The sequence below is a fragment of the Athene cunicularia genome (genome assembly GCF_003259725.1).
Source record: "Athene cunicularia isolate RWA chromosome 28 unlocalized genomic scaffold, athCun1 chr28_part3, whole genome shotgun sequence".
NCBI classification, from domain to species: domain Eukaryota; kingdom Metazoa; phylum Chordata; class Aves; order Strigiformes; family Strigidae; genus Athene; species Athene cunicularia.
Genome location: NW_020799141.1, coordinates 147766 through 174607, shown reverse-complemented (window position 1 = coordinate 174607; position 26842 = coordinate 147766). Strand labels below are relative to the sequence as shown.

The 26842-nt window shown below is 53.7% G+C and overlaps 1 protein-coding gene across 1 annotated transcript in view; it reads left to right on the top strand.

The window, feature by feature from the left end:
- FBN3 (fibrillin 3) overlaps positions 1-26842 on the top strand; it is a gene marked incomplete at its 5' end in the record, with an annotated part of 112827 nt that overhangs the window by 72253 nt on the left and 13732 nt on the right. The window contains 30 exon segments of the mRNA XM_026865267.1: positions 1907-2032; positions 2496-2618; positions 3347-3622; positions 4409-4462; positions 6786-6911; positions 7290-7415; positions 8269-8388; positions 9186-9323; positions 9404-9454; positions 10618-10743; positions 11345-11572; positions 11720-11845; positions 12213-12341; positions 16778-16903; positions 17758-17883; positions 18250-18372; positions 18673-18798; positions 18944-19069; positions 19522-19644; positions 20325-20447; positions 20801-20926; positions 21359-21481; positions 21882-22004; positions 22610-22771; positions 23289-23357; positions 23638-23763; positions 24085-24210; positions 24685-24834; positions 25363-25434; positions 26494-26619. Coding sequence (XP_026721068.1) covers positions 1907-2032; positions 2496-2618; positions 3347-3622; positions 4409-4462; positions 6786-6911; positions 7290-7415; positions 8269-8388; positions 9186-9323; positions 9404-9454; positions 10618-10743; positions 11345-11572; positions 11720-11845; positions 12213-12341; positions 16778-16903; positions 17758-17883; positions 18250-18372; positions 18673-18798; positions 18944-19069; positions 19522-19644; positions 20325-20447; positions 20801-20926; positions 21359-21481; positions 21882-22004; positions 22610-22771; positions 23289-23357; positions 23638-23763; positions 24085-24210; positions 24685-24834; positions 25363-25434; positions 26494-26619 — 3825 coding nt within the window.

Sequence of the window (26842 nt, the reverse complement as noted above, 5' to 3'; positions counted from 1 at the left end):
CTGAGCAAGAAGCAAAGGCAGATTTCCCTGTCAGTGCCCAACCTTTGATTTGTTTATTTTTCTGTCAAGTGGCTTCTGATGAAGGGGTTTCCAAAGGACACCCCCCCCCAATTGCCTGACAATGTGAAAGGCTTTCCTAATTTTCAAACTAAATCTTGCAAACCGAATTATTTTTGTGGTTCTCTTTCTGGCCGTGAATATTGGTTCATCGCTGTATCCTTTACATTTTTTACATGTTGGGGAACAACAACTTGTAACCCCCGTGTCATTTCCCTCCTAGACTAAACAAATGTAAGTCTCTCAATCTCCTCTCGTTGATAATGTTTCTGAGCTTCTCATTGTCCTTGTTTTTATCTTCCCAACTTCCTCCATTTTGTCTTTATCTTTTCTCGTGTGTGGTGCCAAAATTGGATGTCGTTTTTCAGCTGTGACCTCTCTAGCTGATAGGACGAGAAACTGTCCCATGTGGCTTACGCACAGCTCTTCTGTTGATACGACCCAAGAGGAGGTTTCCTTCTGTGCAGGGCTGCCCCATTTCATCTTGTGATTCAGACCTCTTTCTGCCAGGCTGCTCTCAGGCTAACTTCTCCACATTAAGAGAAGTCTGCGAAGTGTCTGGATTGTCCATTGCTTCTGGGGCCAGACTATCATTTTTCTGTAATTTGCTTATAAAATAGTTCTGTCTTCCCCAACTCTTGACAAAGGGCCAGTAACAACACCCTATCTGAGATAGTCTTCTTCCTTTCTTTCATCTTTACCCAGAGGCGTTCAGTGGCCTGTCTCACAGAGCAAGCAGACATCACGTTCCTGACGTGCAACACAGCACCTCCCCTGCTGCTGTACTTCAGTCCCATTGTACCCCAACTTCTGTCCTGGAATTCATTTTGCTGAGGCACTGAAGTGCTGGGGTTTCAACCCCGAGCCCCAAATTAAGGCTGACATACGGGTGATTCCCGCAGCCCTTCCCAAGGGGGATGAGTTTCCCTTTAGGCTTCCCCCCAGGGTGGGCGGCCTGGCAGACAGAGCCGTTGGGTAAAGGAGCCCCAGGGGTCCCGCAGTCAGTAACCCAAGGTCAGGTGTCCCACGCAGGGATAACAGCGGGGACCCCTCGCAGGAGGGGCAGGGTCTGTCTGTGAGGTGGGTGCCCTGTGCAGAGTTCCCTGTTGGGGAAGGACCTCCCGCCTCCCCGGGACTGGGCTCCAGGCAGGTCTGGCTTTTGTAAACACAGGCTGTGTGAGATCCAGTGTGTGTCTTCCTTGGTCTGATGTGTTTGGCTTGTTGACTCAGTTGTGTCCCATCCCTTCTCTGGGAGACTGCATGTCACCATTTATTCCACCCACTGTTGGTCATGCGGTGTCGTTGTTGGGGTCGGTGGGATTGACATCGATTATGTATAATCTGACTGGTTTGTACCCCCAGCGCTCACCCATGGACTGACCCTTTTGTATCAAATACAATTTGGTTACTGGTTCATCTTCATGCTGGCTGTGTCCTTCATGCTCGGCCTGATAACTGGCAAAACAGGCACTGGGAGCACATCTCTGTGGCAGGCCTGAGTCCGTGGCTGTTGCTCTGAGATATTTTGCTGTCTGCTGTGGACTTGAATAGCCCTAGGAGAGTTTGAGTTGCAAAGGGGGCTCTGGGGCTGGAGATTGACATCATGGAGGGTCTGAGATCCCTGACCTCTAAGCTCACGAATGTTGTGCTGCTTCTAGAGCATGCAGAAAGCTTTCCCCACACCTTTTCCATCTCCTGTGGTTTGTACAGAGGGAAAGAACGTGTTCCTGCAGCAGGGCACACTCTGAGCGTCTGAGAGCACTTGTCTGGGTTTCTCATGGTGCGTATTAAGCTGCAACTGCTTCTCACTTCACCTGCTGCCACTTTCTAATGTTTATTTCCATACCAGATATTGATGAGTGTATCATGAACGGAGTGATGTGTAGGAATGGCCGCTGTGTTAACACTGATGGCAGCTTCCAGTGTATCTGCAACGCTGGCTTTGAAATCACCCCTGATGGCAAGAACTGTGTCGGTAAGTGATTTCCTGATGTGCCTGGGGAGGGTGGGACTCACCTGGGGGCTGGTGGTTACTTTAATCCGTGCTGTGCTCCCTTCATCTCTAGGGCAGAGTGCCTCTTAAAATGGGAGGACTGAAATAGGAAGGTGTTTTTATAAGTGTGCTCGTGCTCCTGGAGTCCTCCTGGAGGTTTTTGGGTCCAGGAGCATGAGCAGGGTGCGGTCTGGAAGTAGGACATTCTCCAGCAGCCAGTGTCCTGCTGGGACCTGCAACTGGCTGACCAGAGTGCTGAGAGCGGTAGAGATGCAACAGGACAGCTCTCACCGGGAGAAGCAGCGGGAGATCTGCCTTGAGGATTAGCACCCACTGCCATAAGAAGCAATTGGACCGTGAGATGGGGGACAGAGAGTTTCTGAGCACAGAAGAGTCTTGCTGAAGCTCTTAGGCTCAGCTCACGTTTTCTGTTTGTCCTCTCCAGATCACGATGAATGTGCCACGACCAACATGTGCCTCAACGGGATGTGTATCAATGAGGATGGCAGCTTCAAATGCATCTGCAAGCCTGGTTTTGTGCTGGCTCCCAACGGGCGGTACTGTGTCGGTGCGTAGGTCCCCAGACTTGGTCTCTGCCCTCTTCCCATCCTGCTGCCCACATTCCTGGGGACTTGTGATGTGTCTGAGGCCAAGGGGAGCTGAGAAAAACTGAGGCTGTTGCCCGGCATCTCCTGCTCTGCCACCAAAATTACCCCTCTCACAGCAGAATAGGCACAAGGGAAAACGTGGAAGCCTTCTTGCACCTCCATTACTTCATCATAAACTGGAGTTTAAATCCTCTTTCTGAAGGCGTTAAGCAGGGCTGTGAAGCTTTGCACGGCCAGTGTGGGCTGGCAACAGTCATCTCCACAGCTTTCCCAGCCCTTACAACATGTTCCACTGTGGTTTGTGTGCCACCTCCCAAAGCCAGGAAGGTTAGGATGTGAAGGTGGAGTGGAGAACGGAGGAGGAGGAAGAAGAGAGCATAGCATTTCTTTGATATGCTGCTGTGACACGGGGTGAATCTCTGGGCCACTGCCCCTTGAATAGAGCTGAGACCAGACCTGCTGCTCTGAGCAGGGGTTGGGTCACGGGAGACTGAAGAGCCCAGATCCCAGTTCCTTCCCTTGAACCATCAGGGACAGCCAGCAGAGCACGCAGGGGATGAGATGCTCCAAACTGCACCTCTGGCTCCCTCTTAGTCTCCAAGTCTCCCTGCAAAATAGTCCAAAAGTCCTGTCTGTGTCTCCTGCTGCCTGTGGGTGGGTAATGGCCAGTTTGTTCTTCCTCTTTCAGACATCGACGAGTGCGAGACACCAGGAATCTGCATGAATGGCTGGTGCATTAACACAGAGGGCTCCTTTCGCTGCGAGTGCCTCGGGGGTTTGGCTATCGGGGTGGACGGACGGGTCTGCGTGGACACCCACATGCGTAGCACATGTTACGGAGGCATTAAAAAGGGCACGTGTGCTCGTCCCTTTCCAGGAGCAGTCACCAAGTCTGAGTGCTGCTGCGCTAATCCCGACCACGGCTTCGGAGAGCCCTGCCAACCCTGTCCAGCCAAAAACTCCGGTGAGCTCCTCTTCCATCTGAGTTTGTGAAAAGCCAGGAAGGTGCTCAGAGACATTCTGGGTCCCTGACACCTCCCTGAGATCCTAGAATCCTTCAGGTTGGAAAAGCCCCTCGGGATCATCGAGTCCAACCCTCAGCCCGACTCTACACAGTTTTCCCCTACCCCACATCCCCCACAGCTCATCCCAACGGCCCTTAAACCCCCCCAGGGATGGGGACTCCCCCTCCCGCTCTATGGGTAGCCTGTTCCACTCTCTGACCACTCTTGCTGGGAAAAACTTTTTCCTAATGTCCAGTCTGAGCCTCCCCTGTGGCAGTTTCCAGCCGTTCCCTCTTGTCCTGTCCCTGATCCCCTGTGAGCAGAGCCCAGCCCCAGCCTCTCTGCAATGTCCTGTCAGGAGCTGCAGAGAGGGACGAGGGCTCCCCTCAGCCTCCTCCTCCTCACACTGAACACTCCCAGCTCCTTCAGTCACTCGATGGCCCAGGCAGCTTGGCTGTGACATGGGAAAGCCGTAGGCAAGGGGAGAGGGGATGCCATGCAGTCAACAAACTCAGGCTGGATCCCCAGATCTGACGCTGATCTCGTTGCAGGGATTCTCACAGTGTTGGACTAACTGCAAGTATCAGCTCTAAAATACACGTTGCATAAGTATAAACAGACACTGCTTGGAAGCCCACAGCTGACATTCTAACAAATACACAATAAATCCAGTGTTACTCAGAATTAATGTCACTGTGCATGAACTGTCTGGAAAAGCTAATGGCTCTGTTGTGCTCTCTACGCAGCTGAATTCCAGGCGCTCTGCAGCAGTGGCATCGGAATAACAGCTGATGGCAGAGGTTTGTGCATCCCATGTACCAGATTCTAGACGGACACATTTAATGTCACTCTCAGCTCTTTCTTTCAGCTGCTTTTAATGGAGTGTGCATGTGTCTGGGTGCCTGTGGGGGTGTGTGTCACGAGAGACTTGGCACTGCGGAGAGTGAGCGCGTTACACCCGTGTGTGTGAGAGCTGATTGTGAGTGAGCACAGGAGAGCATGGCCTGAGTGGGTGTAAGTGCAGGCAAGCGCCTACCTCTGTGTCAGTGAGTGTCTGTGGGTGGGACGTGAGCTTGGGCGCAGGGGGAGAGGGGTGCTCTGTGTCTTTTCTTCTCCCTAAACCCCACAAGTGACTGTTGAGCGAGCATCCCTGAGGACTGTGTATTGAATCAAACGGTCGATTCCTGGCACCCTGTGGGAACTGCATTGCTGGGGATGCACACGCAGAGTTTGGCTTTACTCCCTGCTTTGATGGGAATGAAGAGCGTGACCAATTGCATCCTCTTGCTTGTTTCCCTCCTCTCCCCTCCAGCTCCTCGGTCACAGGAGAAGAGGGTTCACAGTCTCCCGGGGAGAGGGAGGTGATAAGCGCGTGTTGGGACGAGTTGCCAAGGGGCTGCTTTGAATTAGAGCTGTGCAAGAGGTCAGGCAGGCGGCTGCGCTGCCAGCCCTGGGCAGTGCTTGGATCAGCGGGAAGAGCACGGAGCAGCCAGATAGCTATGGCCTTTCAAAACTTTCCAAATGGGAATGAGCCAGAGGCAAAACCCTGGTGGCTTCTTGGGCTTCCTTCCAGGGCACCGTGTCTTGGCCGAAGTCGGTCTCAGGCTAACGATAAGACACTTTCTAGCAAGGAGCTAACGTCAGACATGCTCTGGTCAGCCCGTCGCTGCCCGCAGCCAGGACTGTATGCGCATACAGTGCTCTCCAGGGTTGTGTTTCCCTGGGGATGTAACTGAACTCCAACTGCGTGGAGACAAAGGCCAGCAGTGTCTGGGAAGCCCTGGCCTGGGCTGCTTGCCATCTGGCACTATGGCACTGCGAGGACACTGCTGTACAAACACAAACCTGCCCAGTTCTGTGGGGACGCTGGTTCTTGCCACGGTAAAATGGCTTTGTCTGGGCACCAGAGCTTTACTCCAAAAAGGCAGTGAGGTGATGCTGATGGAGAGGAAGAGATGCTGCCCACCTGGCTGCAACCCTTCCGGGTTACTCTCCACATGCACAGGGCACTTGGTGCTGTTGGCAGGGTGGGCAGGAGGTGGGTGATGACACCCACAGCTCTCCCTGCCAGACCTGAGCCCAACCACCATGCTCATGAGCAGCAGGGGCTGTGGTACCCACTGCACCTTGCTGTGGAACTGTCCAAAAATGTCTCAGTTTGGGGAAGATTTGTCCAAGGCACTCTGCAAGTCTTTGAAGCTGAGGTTTTGACATCCTGCAGGACTTGGCCTCTGTCCCTGCCCCACCACCACAACATGTTCTCCAGGGCCAGGAACCAGGCAGAGGCCACAGGTCCTCACTTCCAGGCTTCCCAAGCTGCTTTCAGACAGTTCTTTATGTCAGCAATAGGGAAAGGAAATTTACTTTGGCCTGATCAGGACTTCGTCCAGCCTGGCAGCAGTGTGGTCAGGGAGCCTGTACAAGCTCTCAGCTTGGGGACCGTGGCTAGGCTGGGAGATACAGGGACTCTGCCATTGGAAGGGCTTTGCTGTGACCATCCAGCCATGGACATGACCCTCTGCCAGCCCAGCTGCCCACAGCATGCTCTCCAGTACGTCTGAGCACTCCCTGCCCTGTTCTGTCCCAGCAATGGTCCCCTGTGGCAGGGCTGGGTATGCACAGGCAGGTTGTCCATCACGTTTTGTCCTTACCCCAGTTGGCTCCGGCATCCTGCTCACAGCACCTTGCAAACAGCTTCTTCCTCTACCTTTTCCAGTAGGAGGGATGATTAAATGGTCTGACCTGAGTACTTGGGATAGAGATACTGTAAGGAGGCTCAGGAACATAACAGAAGGATCTGAGAGCCCTTGATATGGAACTGAGTCTGGGTTTAACTCAACCCTTGGTCCAGTTCTCTCCTCCTGAGCTCAGAGCCCTATGCCAGATCAGCTGTGTATCCCCAGGACAAAGATGCCCAGCTCCACAGCACCAGGAGGAGAGGAACAAGGCTCTCCAGCACATACTGGGTCAAACCTGGAGGGTAGGTAGGATGGGAAGGAGGGATTTCTGCAGAGGTGTGGCCTGGCTGGCTATTGACACCAAGGACCAATGAAGAATTAGGGCGTGGAATTCTGTATTTGCATTTGACATGGTCCCTCTAATTTGACCTCTTCCTCTGTGCAGACATCAATGAATGTGCCCTCAACCCAGACATCTGCCCCAACGGCATGTGTGAGAACCTGCGCGGGAGCTACCGCTGCATCTGCAACCTGGGCTACGAGTCAGATCCCACGGGCAAGAACTGTGTGGGTGAGTCCAGGGCAGCCCAGGCTCCCCGTGGCACAGAGAACCAGGAGCTCAGTGCTGGTGGGGAGGGGGTGGATGCACTCGGTGTGTGAGGCTGGCAGCCAGATGCAGACCTTCAGCTGCCCAGGAGCCTGAGGTGATGCAGCGGCGGACGCCCTCGAGCTCTGTCCTCATTCAGGGCTGCTTTGTCCACGTGGAAGAGCACAAGGTGCTTTGTGAGAAACTACACGTGTGTGATTTAATGTACTTCCCACACTGTAGTGCTTTGAGGACAGTACTGCGTTTCTGTGCCTCTCAGGCTGCCAGAGCTCTGTAGGGCTGGTAGAGTAGAAGAGTGGACGCTGGTGTTGTAGCTCAGAAACTCCATCTCTCTGCCCACAGACGTTGACGAATGCACTGTCAATCGTTTGCTGTGTGACAACGGACTGTGCCGCAACACCCCCGGCAGCTACACCTGCACCTGCCCCAAGGGCTTTGTCTTCAGGACAGAGACAGACACCTGTGAAGGTAACGTGACTCTGAAGGCAAAGGAGAACATCTTCACCAGATGTAAAGAGCTGTGGCCTGAGGTCCTGCCTGAAAGGGAGCTCAAGGTCTAACATGTCTTTGGTTCCCTTTCGACCGCAGTGGTTTGAACTGGAGTAGGTCCAGGCTTTGGGTTTGTGGGTTTGGGGTTTTTTTTCCTCCTGGGGGGAAATTTCACACTTCATTCAAAGTAGTGGACATCCAAACCCAGAACATCTGGGCTTTTCAGTGACTGAAAACCAGAGCAATTTCCTCTAGACCCCCAAAATTGTAGCTAGAACCTGACCAAAATTGCAAGTTTTGGAGATTTGATTGAAGGCTTACAGTTTGGAGTGGGGGAAATTGTTTCCTGACCACAAAGTCCTCAGACCTTTGAGAACTGGCACTTTGCACATAAATGTCTGTTTAGAGAGAAAAAAAAAACCAACAAACTGATTTCCTGTAGAGGATGAAAAATGGCAAATGCTACGTAGGCTCACATCTGGTTCCAGCAGGTACGCGAGGGCCGTATTGATCACTGTGGCTGCTCACACCTTAGCCAAGAGCAGCCCTGAGCAAGCAAGTCCATCATTGCCCAGTAGTTGCACCAACCGTCCCCTCAGCCCCGAAGAAGTTCACTAATACGGTGCCTGCTCTCAGCGCCCACCCCCCTTGGGACGGTGCACACCCGAGTTGTACGTGCAGGACTCCTGTGGCCTTGGACTGGTGATCCTCTGAACAGCTGAAAAACTCCTTTCTTTCTTCATGTTCCTTGCGTCTCATCTCCCCCAGTGCCTGGTCCAGAGCACTGGGTCCCGCGGCACTCACTACAGTGACAGTCCCTTTCTTCCCGCAGATATCAATGAGTGCACCTCTAACCCTTGTGTGAACGGTGTCTGCAGGAACAATGCCGGCTCCTTTGCTTGCGAGTGCTCCCCAGGCAGCAAGCTGGACCCCAGTGGCACCATCTGCGTGGGTAAGGATGGGACCTTCTACAGGCAGCGCTGGGACAGTGTCTGGCACCAGCAGTGCCCATCGTCACCCCTTGCTGTTCATCTAAAGCAAGTTCCCGGCTTAGGGATGGGGATCCTTTGACACCTCTCTTGATCACCTAGTGTTTCCTTGGTTGTTGGTAACAATTAATGTGTCTTTTACGCATCCAGGGGGGCTGAAAAGCTGCAGCCTCAGGCAGGGCTCTGAGCAGTGTGTGGTGGGCACAGAAATCCCCAACTCTGCAGATAGAGCACAGCCATGGGCTCCCAGGGCATCCTGCAGGGCGGGATGGTGGGTTCTCACTCACAGATGGGTATGTAGTGTGCTGACATTAAGGCACATCAGGATGAAATAGAACCCTTCTCATTGAGATGAAGAGCAGGTACCCACTTCCCACTCCTAGATGGTCAGGGCCTTATGAAGAATCACAGGGACAGATGGAGAGAAAGGACTATTTCTACCCAAAAGAATAGCAGTCTGGGACTAGGAAAAGGGCAGGACACAACTGACACAAGAGCAGTTTTATCAGCGAGCACAGAAATGCCGCTCCACAGCACAACAGTGGGACAGGGCCCTGGGGAGCAGCACAGTCTGTGTCCACGTTGCAAAGTGTTGGGCCCCCACAGCCCAAAAGCTAAAGTGATGCTGGAGAACAACAGTCACGTGGCAGCTCGAGGAGAGTTTCTCCCAGCTGCTTCTCGTGGCAGCCTGGCTGCAGTGATGCTGGGAACCTCCCTCAAGGAGCAGCTCTTCACTCAGGCTGTGTCTTTACCCCTACAGACAGCATGAAAGGGACGTGCTGGCTGAACATCCAGGATGGGCGTTGCGAGGTGAACATCAACGGGGCCACGCTGAAATCGGAGTGCTGTGCTACGCTGGGGGCAGCGTGGGGCAGCCCCTGTGAGCGCTGCGAGATCGGTAAGGCTCTGCCTGGCACACGCATCGGGAAGGCAGGAGGCAGCCCATTTCTTTGCTGACATCCCTCTGTTTTCTTGCAGATACTGCCTGTCCCCGGGGATATGCTAGGATGAAGGGCGTCACGTGTGAAGGTGAAGTGCTGCAGGACACAAGACTTTTTTTTTATTGGGAACATAGTCATTGTTTAATTGTTACTATCCTGCGTCTTTGAATCTGGTGGGGGATCTGCCCTTTCTGACCCTTTGTTAGACTCTCTCCAGTATGTCCATCTCTCTCTCGTACTGAGGAGCCCAGAACTGGACACAGTACTTCAGCTGTGGCCTCACCTCCCCCTAATGCAGCCCAGGATACCATCAGCCCGCTCTGCAGCGAGGGCACATTGCTGCCTCATCTTCAACTTGGTGTCTACCAGGACCCCCAGGTCCTTTTCTGCCAAGCTGCTTTCCAGCTGGGTGACCTCCCCAGGTGCAGGACTTTGCACTTCTTGTTGAACTGCAGGAGGTTCCTGGGCTCCAGCCTGCCAGGGTCCCTCTGGGTGGCAGCAAGACCTTCTGGTGTTTCAGCCACTCCTCCCAGTTTTATCAACAAATTTGCTGAGGTTACACTTTACCCCATCATCCAGATAACTAATGATGTTACACAGGATCAGACCCAGTATTGATCCCTGGGCTACGCCACTAGTTGCTGGCCTCCAACTAGGCTTTGTGCCACAGAACGCCACTCTCTGGGCCCAGCCATTCAGCCAATCTTCAGTCTACCTCACTGTCAGCTCAACCAGCCCCCACACATCAACAGCTTCTCTATGAGGATCTGATGTGAGACAGCACCAAAGGCCTTCTGAAGGCTAGGTAGACAAAATCCACCACTCTTCCCTCGCCTACCAGGCCAGTCATTTCATCACATCACAGAGTTTTAGCAAGCTCATCACTCATGACTTCCCCTTGGTCAATCTGTGCTGACTACTGCTGATGACTTTCTTGTCATTCAAGTGCTTGGAAGTGGGTTTCCAGTTTTAGCTGCTCCATCAGCAGTGCTCCTGTTTGTGAGTCCTGGTGCCACTCTGTCCGCTCTGTGTCAACCATGGACCTGTGCAGCGGGGCCACCCTGTCTATCTGTCCCCAACAAGGCTTTGTAATGCAGCCTCCTTGCACAAGTGTCTGGGCATGGTTTTCATTGTGACAAGTTGCCAGTTTTAGTCTGATGAGCAGCTCTGGGCTCCTCCCATCTCCTCCAGGAGCCCCTCGAGGCCAGACTGTGCCCGTCTCATGCCTGTCTCTTGCTTTTGTGCCAACAGACGTGAATGAGTGTGAGGTCTTCCCTGGCGTCTGCCCGAATGGACGCTGCGTGAACACTGCTGGCTCCTTTCGGTGCGAGTGTCCAGAAGGACTGACCCTCGATGGCACTGCTAGGACGTGTGTGGGTAAGGACACCCCATCTCACCCAGATCCTGGCCTCAGTTCAACCTTCTCTACAGAGGTCCAACCATCCCCTACCCACCACGTGCAGCAGCCTTGGGAATTGAGTAGTGGCACATCATACCCAGTAAGGGCTCCCAGACTTAGGAGCCTAACCAAGGCAAGGTTGCCATAATTTCATGTCCCCAGGTCCAGAAAATAATACAATTGTTCTCCTTGGGTGGACTTCAGGGGCTGCCAAATAGATAACCTAGCTGGTTAATGACACAGCCCAGCAGCCCTAAAACAACTCCTGGCTGCTTTCTGGACACACAGGCAAACCTCTGCCCTTCACAGGGGCTATCTGCGCTACAAACCACCCCCATGGAGGGTCCGTTCTCTGTCCCTGTTGCCAACAGTCGCAGGTTGGCCATGTCCATACTACTAAGCCTCTCACAGCAAACAAGGTGGCCTCATCCAAATGGCCCCTACCCGGGCACTGTTTGGAGGATGCCTCAGCCAAAGCTCTTCCAGGAACCTTGCTAATTATGTCACAGAAAATGGTATCTCTGGTTTTACCAGAGGTTAGGTGCTGCAGGCAAGGGCTCAGCTCTGCTCTCTCACCAGACGTGCGTGTGGAACAGTGCTACATGAAATGGGATGAAGATGAGTGCACAGAGCCCCTGCCAGGCAAGTACCGGATCGACATGTGCTGCTGTTCTGTGGGCTCAGCCTGGGGAATCGATTGTGAAGAATGTCCCAAGGTCGGCTCCAGCGAGTACAAGGCCATCTGCCCCAGGGGACCTGGCTTTGCCAACCGAGGAGACGTGCTTTCAGGAAGGCCCTTCTACAAAGGTGAGAAGAAAGAGGGGAGCTGCTGTTCGTGGGGTGTGCTCAGCCCATCTCAGCTACAGTCCAAGGAACCTGCTACCTGCCCTGGGACTGTAGGTTCATTGCAGACATCCTCTCCCTGAAACCCTGCTGTCCTGCCTTCACTCACAGATGTGAATGAATGTAAGGTCTTCTCTGGCCTGTGCACTCATGGGACCTGTCGAAACACCATTGGCAGCTTCAGGTGTATCTGTGGCAATGGCTTTGCTTTGGATGCTGAGGAAAGGAACTGCACAGGTAAGGGAGAGTGGCCCCCTCTGGACCACTCTTGCCCATCTTGCTGCCTTGCCTGCCTTGTGGGATGCTCAGCATGAGGGTGGTGCCCAGAGGAGTCGTGGCAGTTATCTCAGGGATGTGCTGAGAAGCCAAGGGCAGGACCATGAGCACAAGGCTCTTCCTGCTCGTGGCGTGAAGGATCAGTCCTGCACCAGGGAGAAAGCTTAACTGCTGCCTCTCCCTTCAGGAAGAGGAGTTCTTGGTCTGCCGGCTCAGACTTGCCAGTCCTTGTTCTTTGAATTTGATGTGCACTACAGGCAGCCCAGTGCCAGCTGTAGTGGTGCTTGTGGTCTGCCCTGCCTCCGTTACCTGATCCTCATCCCCACAGACATCAACGAGTGCCGCATCTCACCAGACCTGTGTGGCCATGGCACCTGTGTCAACACGCCGGGCAGCTTCGAGTGCGAGTGCTTCGAAGGCTACGAGAGTGGCTTCATGATGATGAAGAACTGCATGGGTAAGGACTCGTCTCTGGGGCAGGGCAGCACCCTTACTCTTTTGCCACAGGGAGGAAAGTAGCTGGTGCCAGATCTGACAAAGGGCTTCGTGCCAAGCTGCTCCCTGTGTGTCTTACGGCTCCACTACCTGGCTGGCTGGCTCACTGTTCCCTGCTATGAGACCACATCTCCCCTGGGAGAGTTGTGGGACTCCCTGTGCTGCAGAGAGCCCTGGCAGCCTCTGCTCTCCCCAGGGTAACGAGTCTTCTACCTTGCTCTGACTGCAAAGGTAGAGCTGGGTAGAGAGAGGAATGCTGGGGGTGTAGCTGAGGGCACCCATAGATGTAACCCTGGGAAGGCAGCAAAGCATAAGAGAAGGGAAGTCGGGGGTTCATGGGACACAGCGCAGGCTCTCTAAGCTGGAGGACATAAAGGGAGAGACCAGGCCCCAGCAAGGCTTGGCTTGAGCCCAGGACCCCTCCAGAGAAGGAGGGCACACGGACAGAGCTGTAGCCTCTGCCTCCTGCAGGGATGCTGAGCGTTATGTGGGCCAATAGTCCACCAGTGACTGGCCCCATGCTGTCTCTGCTAGCACTGCCCCAGGGCTCTGTACCCTGCAGAGCAAGGACAGCCCGTGACAAGGTTGCCCGACTGGGGACCAAAACTGGAGCCTTCCCTCAGAGACCAGAAGCCAGAGCCTGCGCCCAGCACCTGGGCTGGTGGTGCCCCATGAGCTGGGGAAGGAGACTGGCAGCCCAGGCCAGCGTCAGGGAGGATTCCTGGGTATAGTGCCAGGCCCAGGGGAGCATCCTGGGCTCTTCCTGCTGTGACACTCGTGGGACAGCGTTGGTCCTGCCCTGCCACCTCCTGGCCACCCTCACGTCGGCTGTGGGAGCCCACAGGGGGCCCACGCTGGGAGCCCCTGGGCTAGCTTTGCTTTTCTCAGGTTCTTTCCCATCCCATTCCTGCTTGCTGTGCCCAAAGGGCATTTCCCTGCAATCCCAGTGCAACTCTGCCTTCCTTTCTTCACATAAAACTCATGCCCTGTATTTTCTTTTTCATCTTATACTTGCTCATGTACTTGTACAATGTTCGTTCTTCATTTTGTACTCTTCCTTCACTTGGACCTTCCCTCGCACCAAACCTTGGCCACTAACTTTTCCTCTTGTTTCAGCCACCAGCAGCTGGAGCTTGAGCCTGGCATTGCCACTGAGCTGGGACACGATCCATGCCTGGTATTTTCATTCCTGCTACGTAGGGAGACGGCAACCTTTGTACCGGGGATTGGCTAGTACACAGTGGAGCTCTGCCAGGCCAGCAGCTTGAACTCAGTGGCTGTGAGCTCCAATTCTCCTACACACTTGGCTGTTTCCTTTGTGTGACGTCTCATCTCCTTCTACTTCTTTTCAGCCTTGTGTTACCTATCTATTATTTATTTTGCCACCGATTGTTTACATATCCACATTCTAAATGTACACCCATCTCCAGACGTTATTCCTATCAACCAATGTTCAACCCTTACGTCAAGCCATGTATTTACAAATGTCGCTGCAGAATGTTTCTCAGTTTATAGACCTTTTTATGTGGTACCCTATCCATGCCACCACAGTTATCTTTCTTTTTAGCTTGGTTCATCTACCTGCCCTAAGTTATGTCTCACATACCACATCAGTCATTTTAATCCAGCTACATGTAGCTTGGTCCCTTTTCTAGGTAATACATGTTCTTTGCAAGTAACTGTCAGTTATATCATTATTAAATCACTGCTGAGATTCGTAAACCTATTCTTTTCCCTCCTGTATTAGGACACATATTAATCTTTGGTCTTTCTATCACCACTTGGTGTCATTGCACACCCTACATCCATGTGTGAGAACATGGAGATACACCTTGCTCAGCAAGAGGTTGACCATTTGATAGCTTGTGTCTCTTCTGGCTCTGAATCTTGCCGATTCATCCCATTTTTCTTGGGCTGCTTTGCACTGAATCTTTTCTAAAATAACTCTCAACCTCGTCTCACTTATAGGTGGTATCTAATCAACTGATGCTGGTTTTGCACCTTTCCTTGAATCCGCAGCAATTTCATACCAACCTCAGCCCTTAATCAGGCCCCTGCCCACTACCCCAAACATTTGCACAGATCAAGTCCTTCATGAGAAGTTCTGGTAGACCATCTGCATTCTTCTACCCCACTCTATTTCCAGTTATAATTGTAAAGCCTCCCTTTCACCTGCCCATTTATTCGTCCTTTATCCTCAGATAATTCTTTACAGCTCCTCCCATCTGGCCAATGCTTGTTTTTATTCTGTCAGATTCTCATCTGTTTTCAATTTAATCATTCTTGTTTGTAGCTTAAAAAAAAAAAAATCCCATCAATGACCTCAGTACCTCAGTTCGTCTCCAACAAGTCAGCCAGACTGTTGCTGTCCTCTAATTCCTGGCATACCATGTTCCACTTCTCGTCTGTCTAGCCAGACTAACTTGTCTGACTGACCTAGTCTTAATATTCTGCTCTTTCTGCCTTGGCTTGGACTTTCAAACCACTTCAATCTGCGGCATGATTCAATACCATTTATTTATTTTTCATATTTGATTCTCTGGATTCTTTAAAATATATCACCGCCCTGCCACTGGCACGGTTTTCTGTCTTTTCCATACAATTTGTAGCGTGGGTTACCACAGCTCACACTGATCATCTTACTCCTCCGTTTCTGAGACACCAAGAATGTCACAGTTCCCACTGATGGCCCGATAGCTTCTTTCAGTAATGAGATTTCTGATATCGTTATATAAGGACATTGTGTTTTCCTGCTTGTCTTTTTTTTTTTTTTTTTAAGTGCTCATGATTATCAGCACAATTCCACCTTACCATTTTTTTCTAAGGGGATTGAGTCATTTCACCCCAAAAGCTGTTGTGACACTATGACGTTTCCTGTAGTCTTAACTTCTTCCTGCCTGTGTTTGGCAAAAGAACTTGGCTTCAGCCTCATGGAGGAGGATTTCTTGCCAGCTCCTGGCAATAAACATCAGCATGAACCTACATCCTGCAGTTAATTAGGAACCGTCTCCCACCATGGAGAACTGGAGGCAACGGGTCCTGCGGGACTGTTTGACAGCAGCCCCTCATATCGCAGCCCACTTCAGCTGTAGATAAACCGAAAACACTCAGCAGAGGGTTTTGTTCAAGTAAGGTGAAAGTTTCCATTCTTAATTATAAGGTTAGACTCAGAAAAATAAACATACAAGAAGAAAATGGGTTCTTGATATCTGACATCACTCTCTGTCTGCTGTCACTAAGGGGTCCTTGGGGGCAGTTTTTAGCTCCCTCCGTTCATTTATGTTCCACCCAAAGGCTTTGTCTTCTGAATGCACATTTCTCAGAGTAGTTAAGGACAGGTGAATCCTCTGAGCAGTTCCAGGCAGACTTCCCTTTTTATTTTTTCTCTCTTACTGTCAGTGCAGGACATCTTGTGTCAATTCGAGGGACATGAAAGAATGCAAAAATCTTTTGAATCTATTCTGGGAGCAAACCAGAGAACCTCATTCTCAGATTCCTGTCTCCAAAGTTAGAGGATCAGATTCATCCAGCATTTGTCCTTCCAAAAAGCGTAACTTGCACTGTGAAATATCCCAAGTCTCACAAAGACCTGTGCAATATCATAGCAGATCACAGAGAGCTTCCTCCAGGGCAGTGGGTAACGAATCCATAATAAAGCTTCCCAGTTTTGATACTTGCAGTGCTTCGCCTCCTCCTCCTGTTGGTTTTTGTTTCCAACCATTACCAGTGCACCATTCCAGTAGTTTCCCTGATTTGGGTTTTTTAGTCTGGGATTTATGAACTTTTCTATCATTTTTTTTTTCTTCATTTTTAATGCTACCAGCCTGGTTTTGCCTTTGGCTGGGTCACATCTATCTCACAGCAGTTTAATCTATTTCAGGAATTTCTCCAGTTCCTAGGAAATTCGATCCCTTTGTCCATATGTGATTTTTTTTTTCAAAAATGTACAGATTATTGTGATACTGGAACTACTCTGAAGGCTGTAACCACAAAGCCTGTCTGTTAGTCTTCTATCAGATTACACATTATCTGAGGAACTATGCTGATGGGGTTTGTGAAAATGTACTATGATAGGAGGGATGGGAGCTAGGGACTATCCTTCTAGTTCTTGCTGGCTAATCTGCACAGAGCTAATAACTTCTTTCCTCCTGATGTTACACTTTACATTCTCCTGAGGTCAAAGCAAGAGCTGCAGTTTCCCAAAACGCGTACTTCAGCTGTAAGCACACTGGACTCACCCAAGCCCTGGATTCGCTGCCCTGTTCGTTTTGTGAAGTCTCTTTGTTCTGGGATATATCCTGGTGATGGGACTGTGGTGAATGGCACCAGCACCACCCCATTATCTGGAAAACCCATCTGAAGGGGGCAGTCTGCCACGTCTCACGTCGTTCTCTGCAGATATCAATGAGTGTGAGCGCGACCCGCTGCTGTGCCGAGGTGGGATCTGCATGAACACAGATGGGAGCTTTGAATGCATCTGCCCCCCGGGACATGAGCTGACGTCCGAAGGGAACACTTGCATAGGTGAGATGATGGAAAGCTGTGTTATGGCCAGACCTTGTTCAGGGGTAATGATACAGGGAGACTTGGATCTCATGCGCTGGTGAGGCCGCACCTTGATGACTGTGTTCAGTTTTGGGCCCCTCACTACAGAAAGGACATAGGGTTACTCGAACGTGTCCAGAGAAGGGCTACAAAGCTGGTGCAGGGTCTGGAACACGTGTCCTGTGAGGAGCGGCTGAGGGAACTGCGATTGTTTAGTCTGCAGAAGAGGAGGCTGAGGGGAGACCTTATCACCCTCTACAACTCCCTGAAAGGAGGGTGCGGAGAGCTGGGTTTGAGCCTCTTTAGCCCGGTAGAAAGCGACAGGACAAGAGGGAATGGCCTCAAGTTGCACCAGGGAAAGTTCGGACTAGATATTAGGAAGCATTTCTTTCCAGAAGGGGTTGTTGGGCGTTGGAATGGGCTGCCCAGGGAGGTGGTGGAGTCCCCATCCCTGGAGGGGTTCAAGAGTCGGGTCGATTTAAAGCTTAAGAATAAGCTGTAGGTGGGAACTGTGCTAGGAGAATGGTTGGACTAGATGATCTCCAGGCTCCTTTCCAACCTAGATGATTCTGTGACTCATGAAACTCTCCTCCCAATCCCGTATGTGGGTAGAACACAACTCATCCAGGAGGGACCAAGGCCAAACCCAGGGTTTTGTTGAATTTATGATGTCTGTTGTTCTACCTGCTCGTTGCTGAAGACTGACCAATGGGGCAATGACAAATTCAGTTTGGAGACAGCAGTAGGTGGGGGGGTACCCGGGGATGGGTACAAAATGATGCTCAGTGTGGCATCAGCAGGGCTGGTTGCTCCAACTGTTCTTCCCACCACAGATATCAACGAATGCTCCCTCAGTGACAACCTGTGTCGCAACGGACGCTGCGTCAACGTCATTGGTACCTACCAGTGCACGTGTGATTCGGGCTTCCAGGCCACCCTGGACAGGCAGGGCTGTGTCGGTGAGTGCTCCCCTTTGCCAAATAGTCATGCCAAGACCCTGGTACTTATCTAGAACCCTCCTGGCTTCATACCTCTGATGATGCTCACTGGGTGTCTGAGGGCAAGGCAAGGTGGGAACCTCCTGGCTGAGCTACAGCCGGATTGACACTTTTGGTAAGGGGCTGTCATCAGCTGTGAAGCTACTCTGAGATGCAGGTGGTTGGCAGAGAAGACAAAAGGTGCTTTCTTCTAGCTGGGGGAGCTTTGTTTCCTCTTCAGCACCTCTCTCACTCTGTTACTGGCACCGTGTCTGAGCAGCTCGGCTGCGAGGCAGGTATCCCAGCCTGAGACCCACGCAGCCCCCTGACCTCTCCCTTCTCCCCCAGACATTGATGAGTGCACCATAACCAACGGCGGCTGTGACACGCACTGCTCCAACTCGGAGGGCAGCTATGAGTGCAGCTGCAGCGAAGGTTACGCGTTGATGCCGGACAAGAGGTCGTGCGCAGGTGAGCGGACAGCTTGGCTCTCATAGGTGCCATCCCAGGGGCCTCTGTGTCCATTTCCAGTCAGCTGTAGTGTTGGCTTCAGGGTGAGGGGGTCTCGTTTTTAAGTCACTTCCAGAGAGGTGATTTCCCTGGCCAGATGTTTGTGTTTTGCACTGCAATGTCTTGCCCCTCATTACAGGCTCCAGAGTCCTGTAACTACATGACTTGGAGCAAAGCCCCTCCTGCAACTCCCTCCTGCTCCCACAATGCTCTTTTGCTGGCCCTTATGTCTTTCCTTTGGTGACGGTCTCCTCTCTCTAGATATTGATGAATGTGAGGATAATCCAGACATCTGTGATGGTGGGCAGTGCACTAACATCCCTGGGGAGTACCGCTGCCTCTGCTTCGATGGCTTCATGGCATCCCTGGACATGAAGACCTGCATTGGTGAGCACAAGGCAGTGCCCTGGGCACGTGCCAGCACTGTATCACAAGGATGATGGTGGATGGAGGAAGGGATCTGTGTCTCGTTGGCCCCAGAATCAGGTCATAGTTCTTGTGGTGTTCCAAGCAAGTACTTTTTCTCCTGCAGATGTGAATGAGTGTGATCTCAACCCTAACATCTGCCTGCACGGCGAGTGTGAAAACACGAAGGGCTCCTTCATCTGTCACTGCCAGCTGGGCTACTTCGTCAAGAAGGGAACCACAGGCTGCACAGGTGGGAACTCACCAGACCTGGAGCTAGGGGTGCTGGTGGGAGCCCTCACAAACCCCTCCCACAGCTCTCATGGAGAGAACACCATCCCTGTGCTGGGGGATGCTGCGGACACCCTGGGATGTGGTTGTGGGCTGGGAGCCCCTCCTGGGCAGGCAGAGATTGCCAGGAATGCAGACTGCAGGCAAGGATTGACACCTTCCTGGCTTATAGCCAAGCCAGGGCTTGCCCTTCCTTTTGTTTTCATCTTCCTGGGGTGAGCACAGATCAGATCTTCAGCTCAAGAGCACAACTCCAGGCAGCCTGTTCCCCAAAGCACCTTGTTCCCACTCCCTGGGGTTCAAACTCCCAGGAGCCACTGGGAACCAGACCAGTTAGCAGGATTGTACTCAGCAGCCCCCTCCTCTCCTGGGGGAGCTGAGCTGTGTCAGCTCTGATGTCCTTCCTTCCTCCAGATATTGATGAATGTGAGATCGGGGCTCACAACTGCGACATGCACGCCTCCTGCATCAATGTGCCCGGGAGCTTCAAATGCAAGTGTCGCACAGGCTGGCTTGGAGATGGGCTGAAGTGTAACGGTAAGTTCTCATCCCAGGGGAGGAGGTTTGTGTGTTCCTGTGCTCCATGGGCACCTGTGAAGGCTGAGCTGAGTTGGCGTTTAAAATGCTCTTGAGCCTCAGGAGTTCTGTGTGAGGGTTTATGGAAGTGTGGAGAGATGGGGGGGTGTGACAGGGGGGGGCTGTAGGTGTGGGCACACTGTCAGGCTCTGCAACCGTGTCTGTGAAGCCACGAATGTGGGAGTGAGGACATATATTTGTGGGATGTGGAGTGGGTGGGCACGGTGTTGGGGTGGGTGTGGATGGATGTCGCTGTCAGACTGGCGCCGTGGCTGTGTTGGGGCGCGGTGTGCTACGTGTGCAGGGGTACACGGCTGCGGGAGGTGTGTGTGTGTGTGACTTACGGGCATGTGTGTGGTGTGTATGAAGGGATGCAAGGGTATGGACACACACGTCTGAACTGGGGAGGTACTGGGAACATGGCGGGGTGTGTGTGAAAGTGTCCTACTGCCACATTGTCTGTGTCAGCACGGCCTGGGGTGTCTCACGGCCACAGAGGCTCACGGAGATGAGTTGGAGCCTCACCTGGGGCTGCAGTCTCCTGAGCCATCTGCATGCTCCCCCCTGGGCCCTGCATGAGCTGCCCAGGCTTAGAGGAAAGGCCAGAGGCCAAACACTGACGGGGGGTTCTCCCTGACCAGATCTGGACGAGTGTGCAACTGAAGAGCACAAGTGCAACCTGAACGCCAACTGTGTCAACACGCCCGGCTCCTACCGCTGTGCCTGCCGAGAAGGCTTCAACGGGGATGGCTTCTCCTGCTCAGGTGAGGCCCACAGGCTCAGCTGGCAGCAGGAGCATCCTCCGGGGACAGGGAGTCCCCCCGTCTCAACCACCTGGCTCAGCATGTGTCCCAAACTCCGCTTCCCCAAACCAGCTGCTTCCCAGAGGCTGCTGCAGCCTGCCCTGCCCCACAGCCTGCTCAGACCCTGCGGAGATCCACCTTCCTCCCAGCAGGTCTCTGGGGAGGACCAAGGCAATGAGAAGCGTTGCAGCCCCCTACCCCCAGCCTCCCAGTGGAGGGGTGGGAACAAGCTTGTGGGAATTCTCTGGGCAACCTGAGGGCAGCTCCCATCTCCGGGTGGACAGCGTGTCACTCTCCTGCTTGACTCTCTCTAGATGTGGACGAGTGTGCAGACAACGTGAACCTCTGTGAGAATGGGCAGTGCCTCAATGCCCCCGGGGGTTACCGCTGCGAGTGTGAGATGGGCTTCAATCCCACAGAGGACAGCAAGGCCTGCCAGGGTAAGTGCCCGGAGTTCTGACTGCTTCAGGGGACCCAGTGGCCACCCCCTTTCTGGCCTTGGTCTCTCCACTGCGCTGTCACCACCTGATCCATTGCTAAGCAAGATCCAGCACCACCTGGAGGTGGAAGGCTCCTGAGGTGCCAGCTCTTCCCCTTCCAGGAGTTGGTCCCCAGCCTGCAGAGAGGCTGGACTAAGCCAAGGATCCATGCAGGATGTGCACAGTCAGCAAAACAGGGCTGAGGGGAGAGGGCATACACACAGCACGCCTGGTCCTGCTCACCCGGGAGATGGTATCCCATGGCACCAAAACCATCCTGAGATGGGCTACACACAGCTGAGCCGGGGCTCTGCTTTGAGATGGGAGCAGGAGAGGCCTGTCCTGGCCCTTACTCTGCCAGATCCTGAATATCCAGCTCTTTCTGTTTTGCAGACATTGATGAATGCACCTTCCAGAATATCTGTGTCTTTGGGACCTGCCAGAACCTGCCGGGGATGTTCCGCTGTGCCTGTGACGATGGCTATGAACTGGACAGGAGTGGAGGCAACTGCACGGGTATGGGACTCTCACAGGGCTGTGGTTGAGGATCTGCCGGTGTCACCTTGCCCCAGCCATGACAGGGAGTGGCACTAGCAGCCTAAAGCCGGTGAAGCATCCCTGGTGATGTGGTGATGTCTTTGCTCTTAGAAAGGCCTTGATGCTGCTGTAGGGTGGGCCTTCGTGGATGGGGGGAAAGCTTGGTGTGGCTCTGCTCCTTTCTTCTGACTCTGGGCAGGGTGGTGTGAGGTAGGACAAGGCAAGGTCTACTTGCAGAAAGGCTTTGCCTACCATCTCGTGAAGAGCCTTAGAAACACCACGGCTGTGGGGTTACACCCAGAACACACACTACAGAGCTTAGGGCTGGGTTTTTTTTTTTTTTTTTTTTTTCTCAGTCTTCATCTTTCCATCCTTTCAGACATTAATGAATGTGCAGACCCTGTGAACTGTATCAACGGCCTGTGTGTCAACACCCCTGGCAGCTACCTGTGCAACTGTCCACAGGACTTCGAGCTGAACCCCACTGGTGTGGGCTGTGTGGGTGAGTGGGGACCCGTGTGGAGGACACACCTTCCACCCAAGACCTTGCTGGTCCTCCTTGTTGGTCCCACCTAGCTGGAACTGGCCGCTACCAGAGACTGGGGTGGCTGACCACTCTCTGCCCTGTCAAATACCTGGCTGTCCACGATGGGCTTAACCCTGCAGCAGCAGAGTACCTACCTCCTGTTAAGCCTCGCCCACCTCGTGTCACCATTGTGGGTGCTCTCCTGGTTGAAGCAATGTTATTCCTGGGCAGCTCTGGAGCTATTCTTAAGGATTTGTTTCTTGCAAGGCTTTGGGTTACTGATAGCATTATTTGGGTCATGCTCCCTGAATGAGCATGAAGACAGGCCACTGTGCTGTGACCCCTGTATGATATAGTGTGGCTTTCACCAGACAAGCTGGGCAGACTTTACTCTTGAAGGGTTCCCAAAGTCATGAGCTGCAAGGACAGTCTGGATGGGGTTTACTACAACACAGGTGGACAACTGGGGCAGGACTGGGGCCTTATCTCTCTCCCTGCTTCTTGAAACAATAGTGCCATTCACTCTTCCTGTGCACACAAGTCTTTACTGGCTTTGCTCACCCACTACTGTCTCTGTGCAGACACCCGTGTCGGGAACTGCTTCTTGGACACCCAGGATCGAGGAGATGGGGGAATCTCCTGCAGCGCAGAAATTGGAGTTGGGGTCACTCGGGCATCCTGCTGCTGCTCGCTGGGTCGTGCATGGGGCAACCCCTGCGAGCTTTGTCCTCCAGCCAACACGAGTGAGTTGGGAAAATGTCTGGGGTGAACTTGAGCAAGGGCTGGATGGGCAGTGTAGAGCAGAGAAGATACATGGGGCCACTTCCCTGTGGCTTCTCAACTCAGTCTGGGGGGTCCTGGGTCCAGGATATGCAATCACCACGATGGAGCAAGGGAGGCTGAGGGAGAAGAAGGCAACCCTGTTTGTCAGTGCAGGGCTAGACAGGTGGAGCAGGACGGGGGGGGTGAGGTGGGGTGGGAGAGACCAGGCTGGTTGTGCCTGGGGGATGCAGGTTGGGATCCTTCCTTCCTAGTCCAGTGGGCTGGGGTGGGGGCAGCAGGTGTGGACTAACCCTATTCAGGGGTGGGCAGGCAGAGAGACAGGGGGTCCAAGTTAGCTCAGCTTGCAGCGGGAGTCAGGCTGCTCCATCTGCACGCCTAACACCATCCTCATGGCCTGTTTCTCCTGGTTCTCCCTACCCCTCCTGCTTTATGGGAGCCCACTCAGCTCAGGATCCCCCTGACTGACTTTTTCCACAGCTGAGTACAAGACCTTGTGCCCTGGAGGAGAAGGTTTCCGGCCCAACCCCATCACAGTCATCCTGGAAGGTAAGTCAACCCGGCCACCGAGCCCCCTCACCAGGGACTTGGGTGCTGAGGGACCCCAGCCCTGTATGAACACTGTCTGCTGTGGCACTGGGCTGGCGGGGTCCCCGTTGAGCCTCTGACCACCAAACATTAAGCAGCAAGTGTGTGGTCTCCTTGGTTGTGCTCCAGCCCCGTGGCTGAGCCCCTTGGACATCAGTAAGGGCTGGAGGTGGTGGGATGAGCCCACTGGGGATCCTGGGGCTCAGGCAGTGAACACCCCCCGGCTGCTCTCCCTCCTCAGACATTGACGAGTGCCAGGAGCTGCCGGGCCTCTGCCAGGGCGGCAACTGCGTGAACACTTTTGGCAGCTTCCAGTGTGAGTGCCCCCTTGGCTACTACCTCAATGAGGACACGCGCATCTGTGAAGGTAACTGCACCGCGGGGCCCGTGCTTGCCTGGGTGCCTGGCGCGTATGGCACACGTCTGTGTGCGTGCTCCTGTGTGCATCGGAGTTGTGCCTGCATTGGGGCTGCCCTAAGAGTGGTTGGCAGAATCCCTTCCCCTTTCCATTTCAGACTTCCCACCCTCATCCCAAACCCTTTCCCCTTTTCCCCTTTCCCAGTGCCAGACCAGCCTGGTCCCTGTGCCAGGCCCATCCATACCCTATGCCAAGCCTACCCCCAACCCCATGGCAGGCCCTTCTCTACCTGTCCCAGTGCTCTGACCTCCAGTCTCCTTTGTTCGGCAGATATTGATGAGTGCTCTGCTCACATTGGGATCTGTGGCCCTGGGACCTGCTACAACACCCTCGGCAACTACACCTGTGTGTGCCCCCCTGAGTACATGCAAGTCAACGGAGGAAATAACTGCATGGGTACGGATGGCACGGTCCAAATCTGCGGGAGGGGTCTGGCAGTGCCCTGCCTGTGCGTGAAGCCTGGGTTGTGCTGTGGGCAGCAGCGAGGCTGAGCGGATGGAGCAGAAGTGCTGGGAGCGAGGGCTGGGACTCGGGATGCCTGAGCTCACCAGTGCCTCACCTCATCCCTGACCCTACACCGTTGCCCGTGCCAGAGGGGCTGATGCTCACCCTGACAGCGGTTGTAGGGAGAGCAGCTGGCACGGGGCAGTGAGAGACCCAGCAGAGCGTTGCCACTGCCTGCTGCGGGGCAGGACCCCGCGCTCTCGCTGGAGCAGGGCTTCAGCCCATCACTGCAGCTGGGCCGCCCTGTGTGTCACCTGCGGTCTCCAGGACAGGACAGGGTGTCATAACCTCAGCAATGAGCACCCCGGGGCTGGCAGCACCCATTCCTGGGGCTGGCACGAGACGCTCTCTGGGCTCTCTTTGCAGACATGAGGAAGAGCGTGTGCTATCGCAACTACAACGACACGTGTGAGAACGAGCTCTCCTTCAACATGACCAAGAAGATGTGCTGCTGCTCCTACAACATTGGCAAGGCCTGGAACAAGCCATGTGAACCCTGCCCCACACCAGCCAGCCGTAAGTCAAGCTTTGGGGAAGAACATCTTGATCCTGTGGCTGCCCCCTCGCTTCTCCAGCAGGCCCATGTGCGCTTTGAGTGTGAAACAGAGGGGGACAAGGGAGAGCATCAAGTCTGGTCGGTGGCACCAACGCTGTGGGGACGCGCGTTGCAGTAGAAGGACGCGGGGGACTGGGATAGTGTCTGCGGCGAGGAGATGATGTGTGGCTGCATGGGCGGTGCTGTGGGTGTCAGCGCTGCAGTGGGGGTTGCTGGCTGTGCACTGCGTGGAGGAGTGAGTCTGTACCTGCCTGCGAGGTGTGCGCGTGCCACCGACTGTGTGTGTGTGCCCTGCAGTGTGGGCATGTGTAAGCCCTTTGTCCGGTACCATGCATGTCCTTGGCCCCCGCGGCTCCTGACTGAGCACCAAGCAGATCCCCTCCTGCCTGTCAGACCACCTCTCCTCTCACTCCAGCCTTAGTTGGCCCTTGTCCCTCTCGTCCTTCATGCCACTGCGCATGGCCATGACCTTGGTGTTCCCCTTCCAGCCGAGTACCAGATCCTGTGTGGGAACCAGGCTCCCGGATTTATCATCGACATCCACACAGGAAAGCCAATTGGTGAGTAGAGCCCCCATGCCCGGGGGAGCCAGGTCTGCTCTCTGCCCCTCTGCTTTCTCCCCATGGTGCTTGTGAGCTTGTTCCCTTCCCCTCCCTTAGTAAATTAAGCCCCGGGCAGAAAAGGGACAAGGAAAAGAGGTGGCACACATGGCTGCAAGCAGCTGGCCAAACCTTCCTGAGTGGCCGGGCTGCTCAGACCTCCCCACATTTGCACTTATGCCTTGGTTTCCATCCCACCAGGAGAGACAGGTGGCCAGTGACCACATGCAGTGGCCAGTGGCCAGATAGATCCAGACCTGTGATAGCCCTGGTGCTCACACCGGCAGCAGGGCACTGCTGAGCGCCAAGGTTTCAGGTTTGTGTTTTGGTGGATGAGAAGCCAGCAGAGCTGGCTGTTGAAAATCCTGGGATTTGTGAGGTGTCTAGAGATGTTTTGCGGTCTTGAAAGATGGACTCGCTGGTAGTTTGTGAGACAAACAGATCATCATTGCTTCACCTGGCCTCGGCAACATCAGCCAGGGGACTGAAGAGGAAGGTGATGAGTTCACCTTCTATTCCCAGACAGAAAGTGCAGCAGAGGGTATCAGTGCAGGGCTGCAGGGCTGGTGGTGGATTGTGCTGGGCACAGTGACAGAGTCAGGGACCCTGAAGACATCTCAGTATTTCAGGGACCCCCTGGATGTCCCATTTGCAGCCTGGTCCCAGAGCCTGCGTGAGTAACTGTGTTACTGCAGAGACACACTCGGAGAACCACAGTGGGTGTCCGGGGTAGGACCCCTCCCATGTGCTGCGCAGGCTCTGTCAGCAATCCCGTGGCTCCTGCGACCTGTCTTACGTGGCTCTGTTGTGAACCAGATCTCTGCAGAGCAACCCTGGCCTGGCAGGATCTGCAGATCCAGAATCAACCCCCCAAGAGTCGCTCCACCGTTGGGTGGCCCCTTCCTGATAGTCTTCTTTTTAGGATGAACAAGGGCAGCAGCCTCCAAGCCCCCAGCTGTGGGGGGATGCTTTCCTCCGTGCTGCCTTCCCAGGATGCTGAGAGATGTTGTCTGTGTGCAGATATCGATGAGTGCAGTGAGATCCCTGCTATCTGCACGAACGGTGTCTGCATCAACCAAATCGGCAGCTTCAGGTGCGAGTGTCCCATCGGATTCAGCTACAACAACATCCTGCTCATCTGCGAAGGTAACGGGGCGGCTGGGGCAACGCTGCCGGGAGGGTGGGGGCTCTCCACGTGGCACTAGCATCTCCCCACCTTGTGGAGCACCAGGATGTGGGCTGTCAGCAGGCATGGACAGAGACTTCTTGGAATCTCCTTCATTTTTCACATCAGGACAAAAATTGCTGATTTTCATTCAAGCTCCTTTCTGTCTTTCCCTTCCCTCTCTCTCTTTTTTTTTTTTTTTCT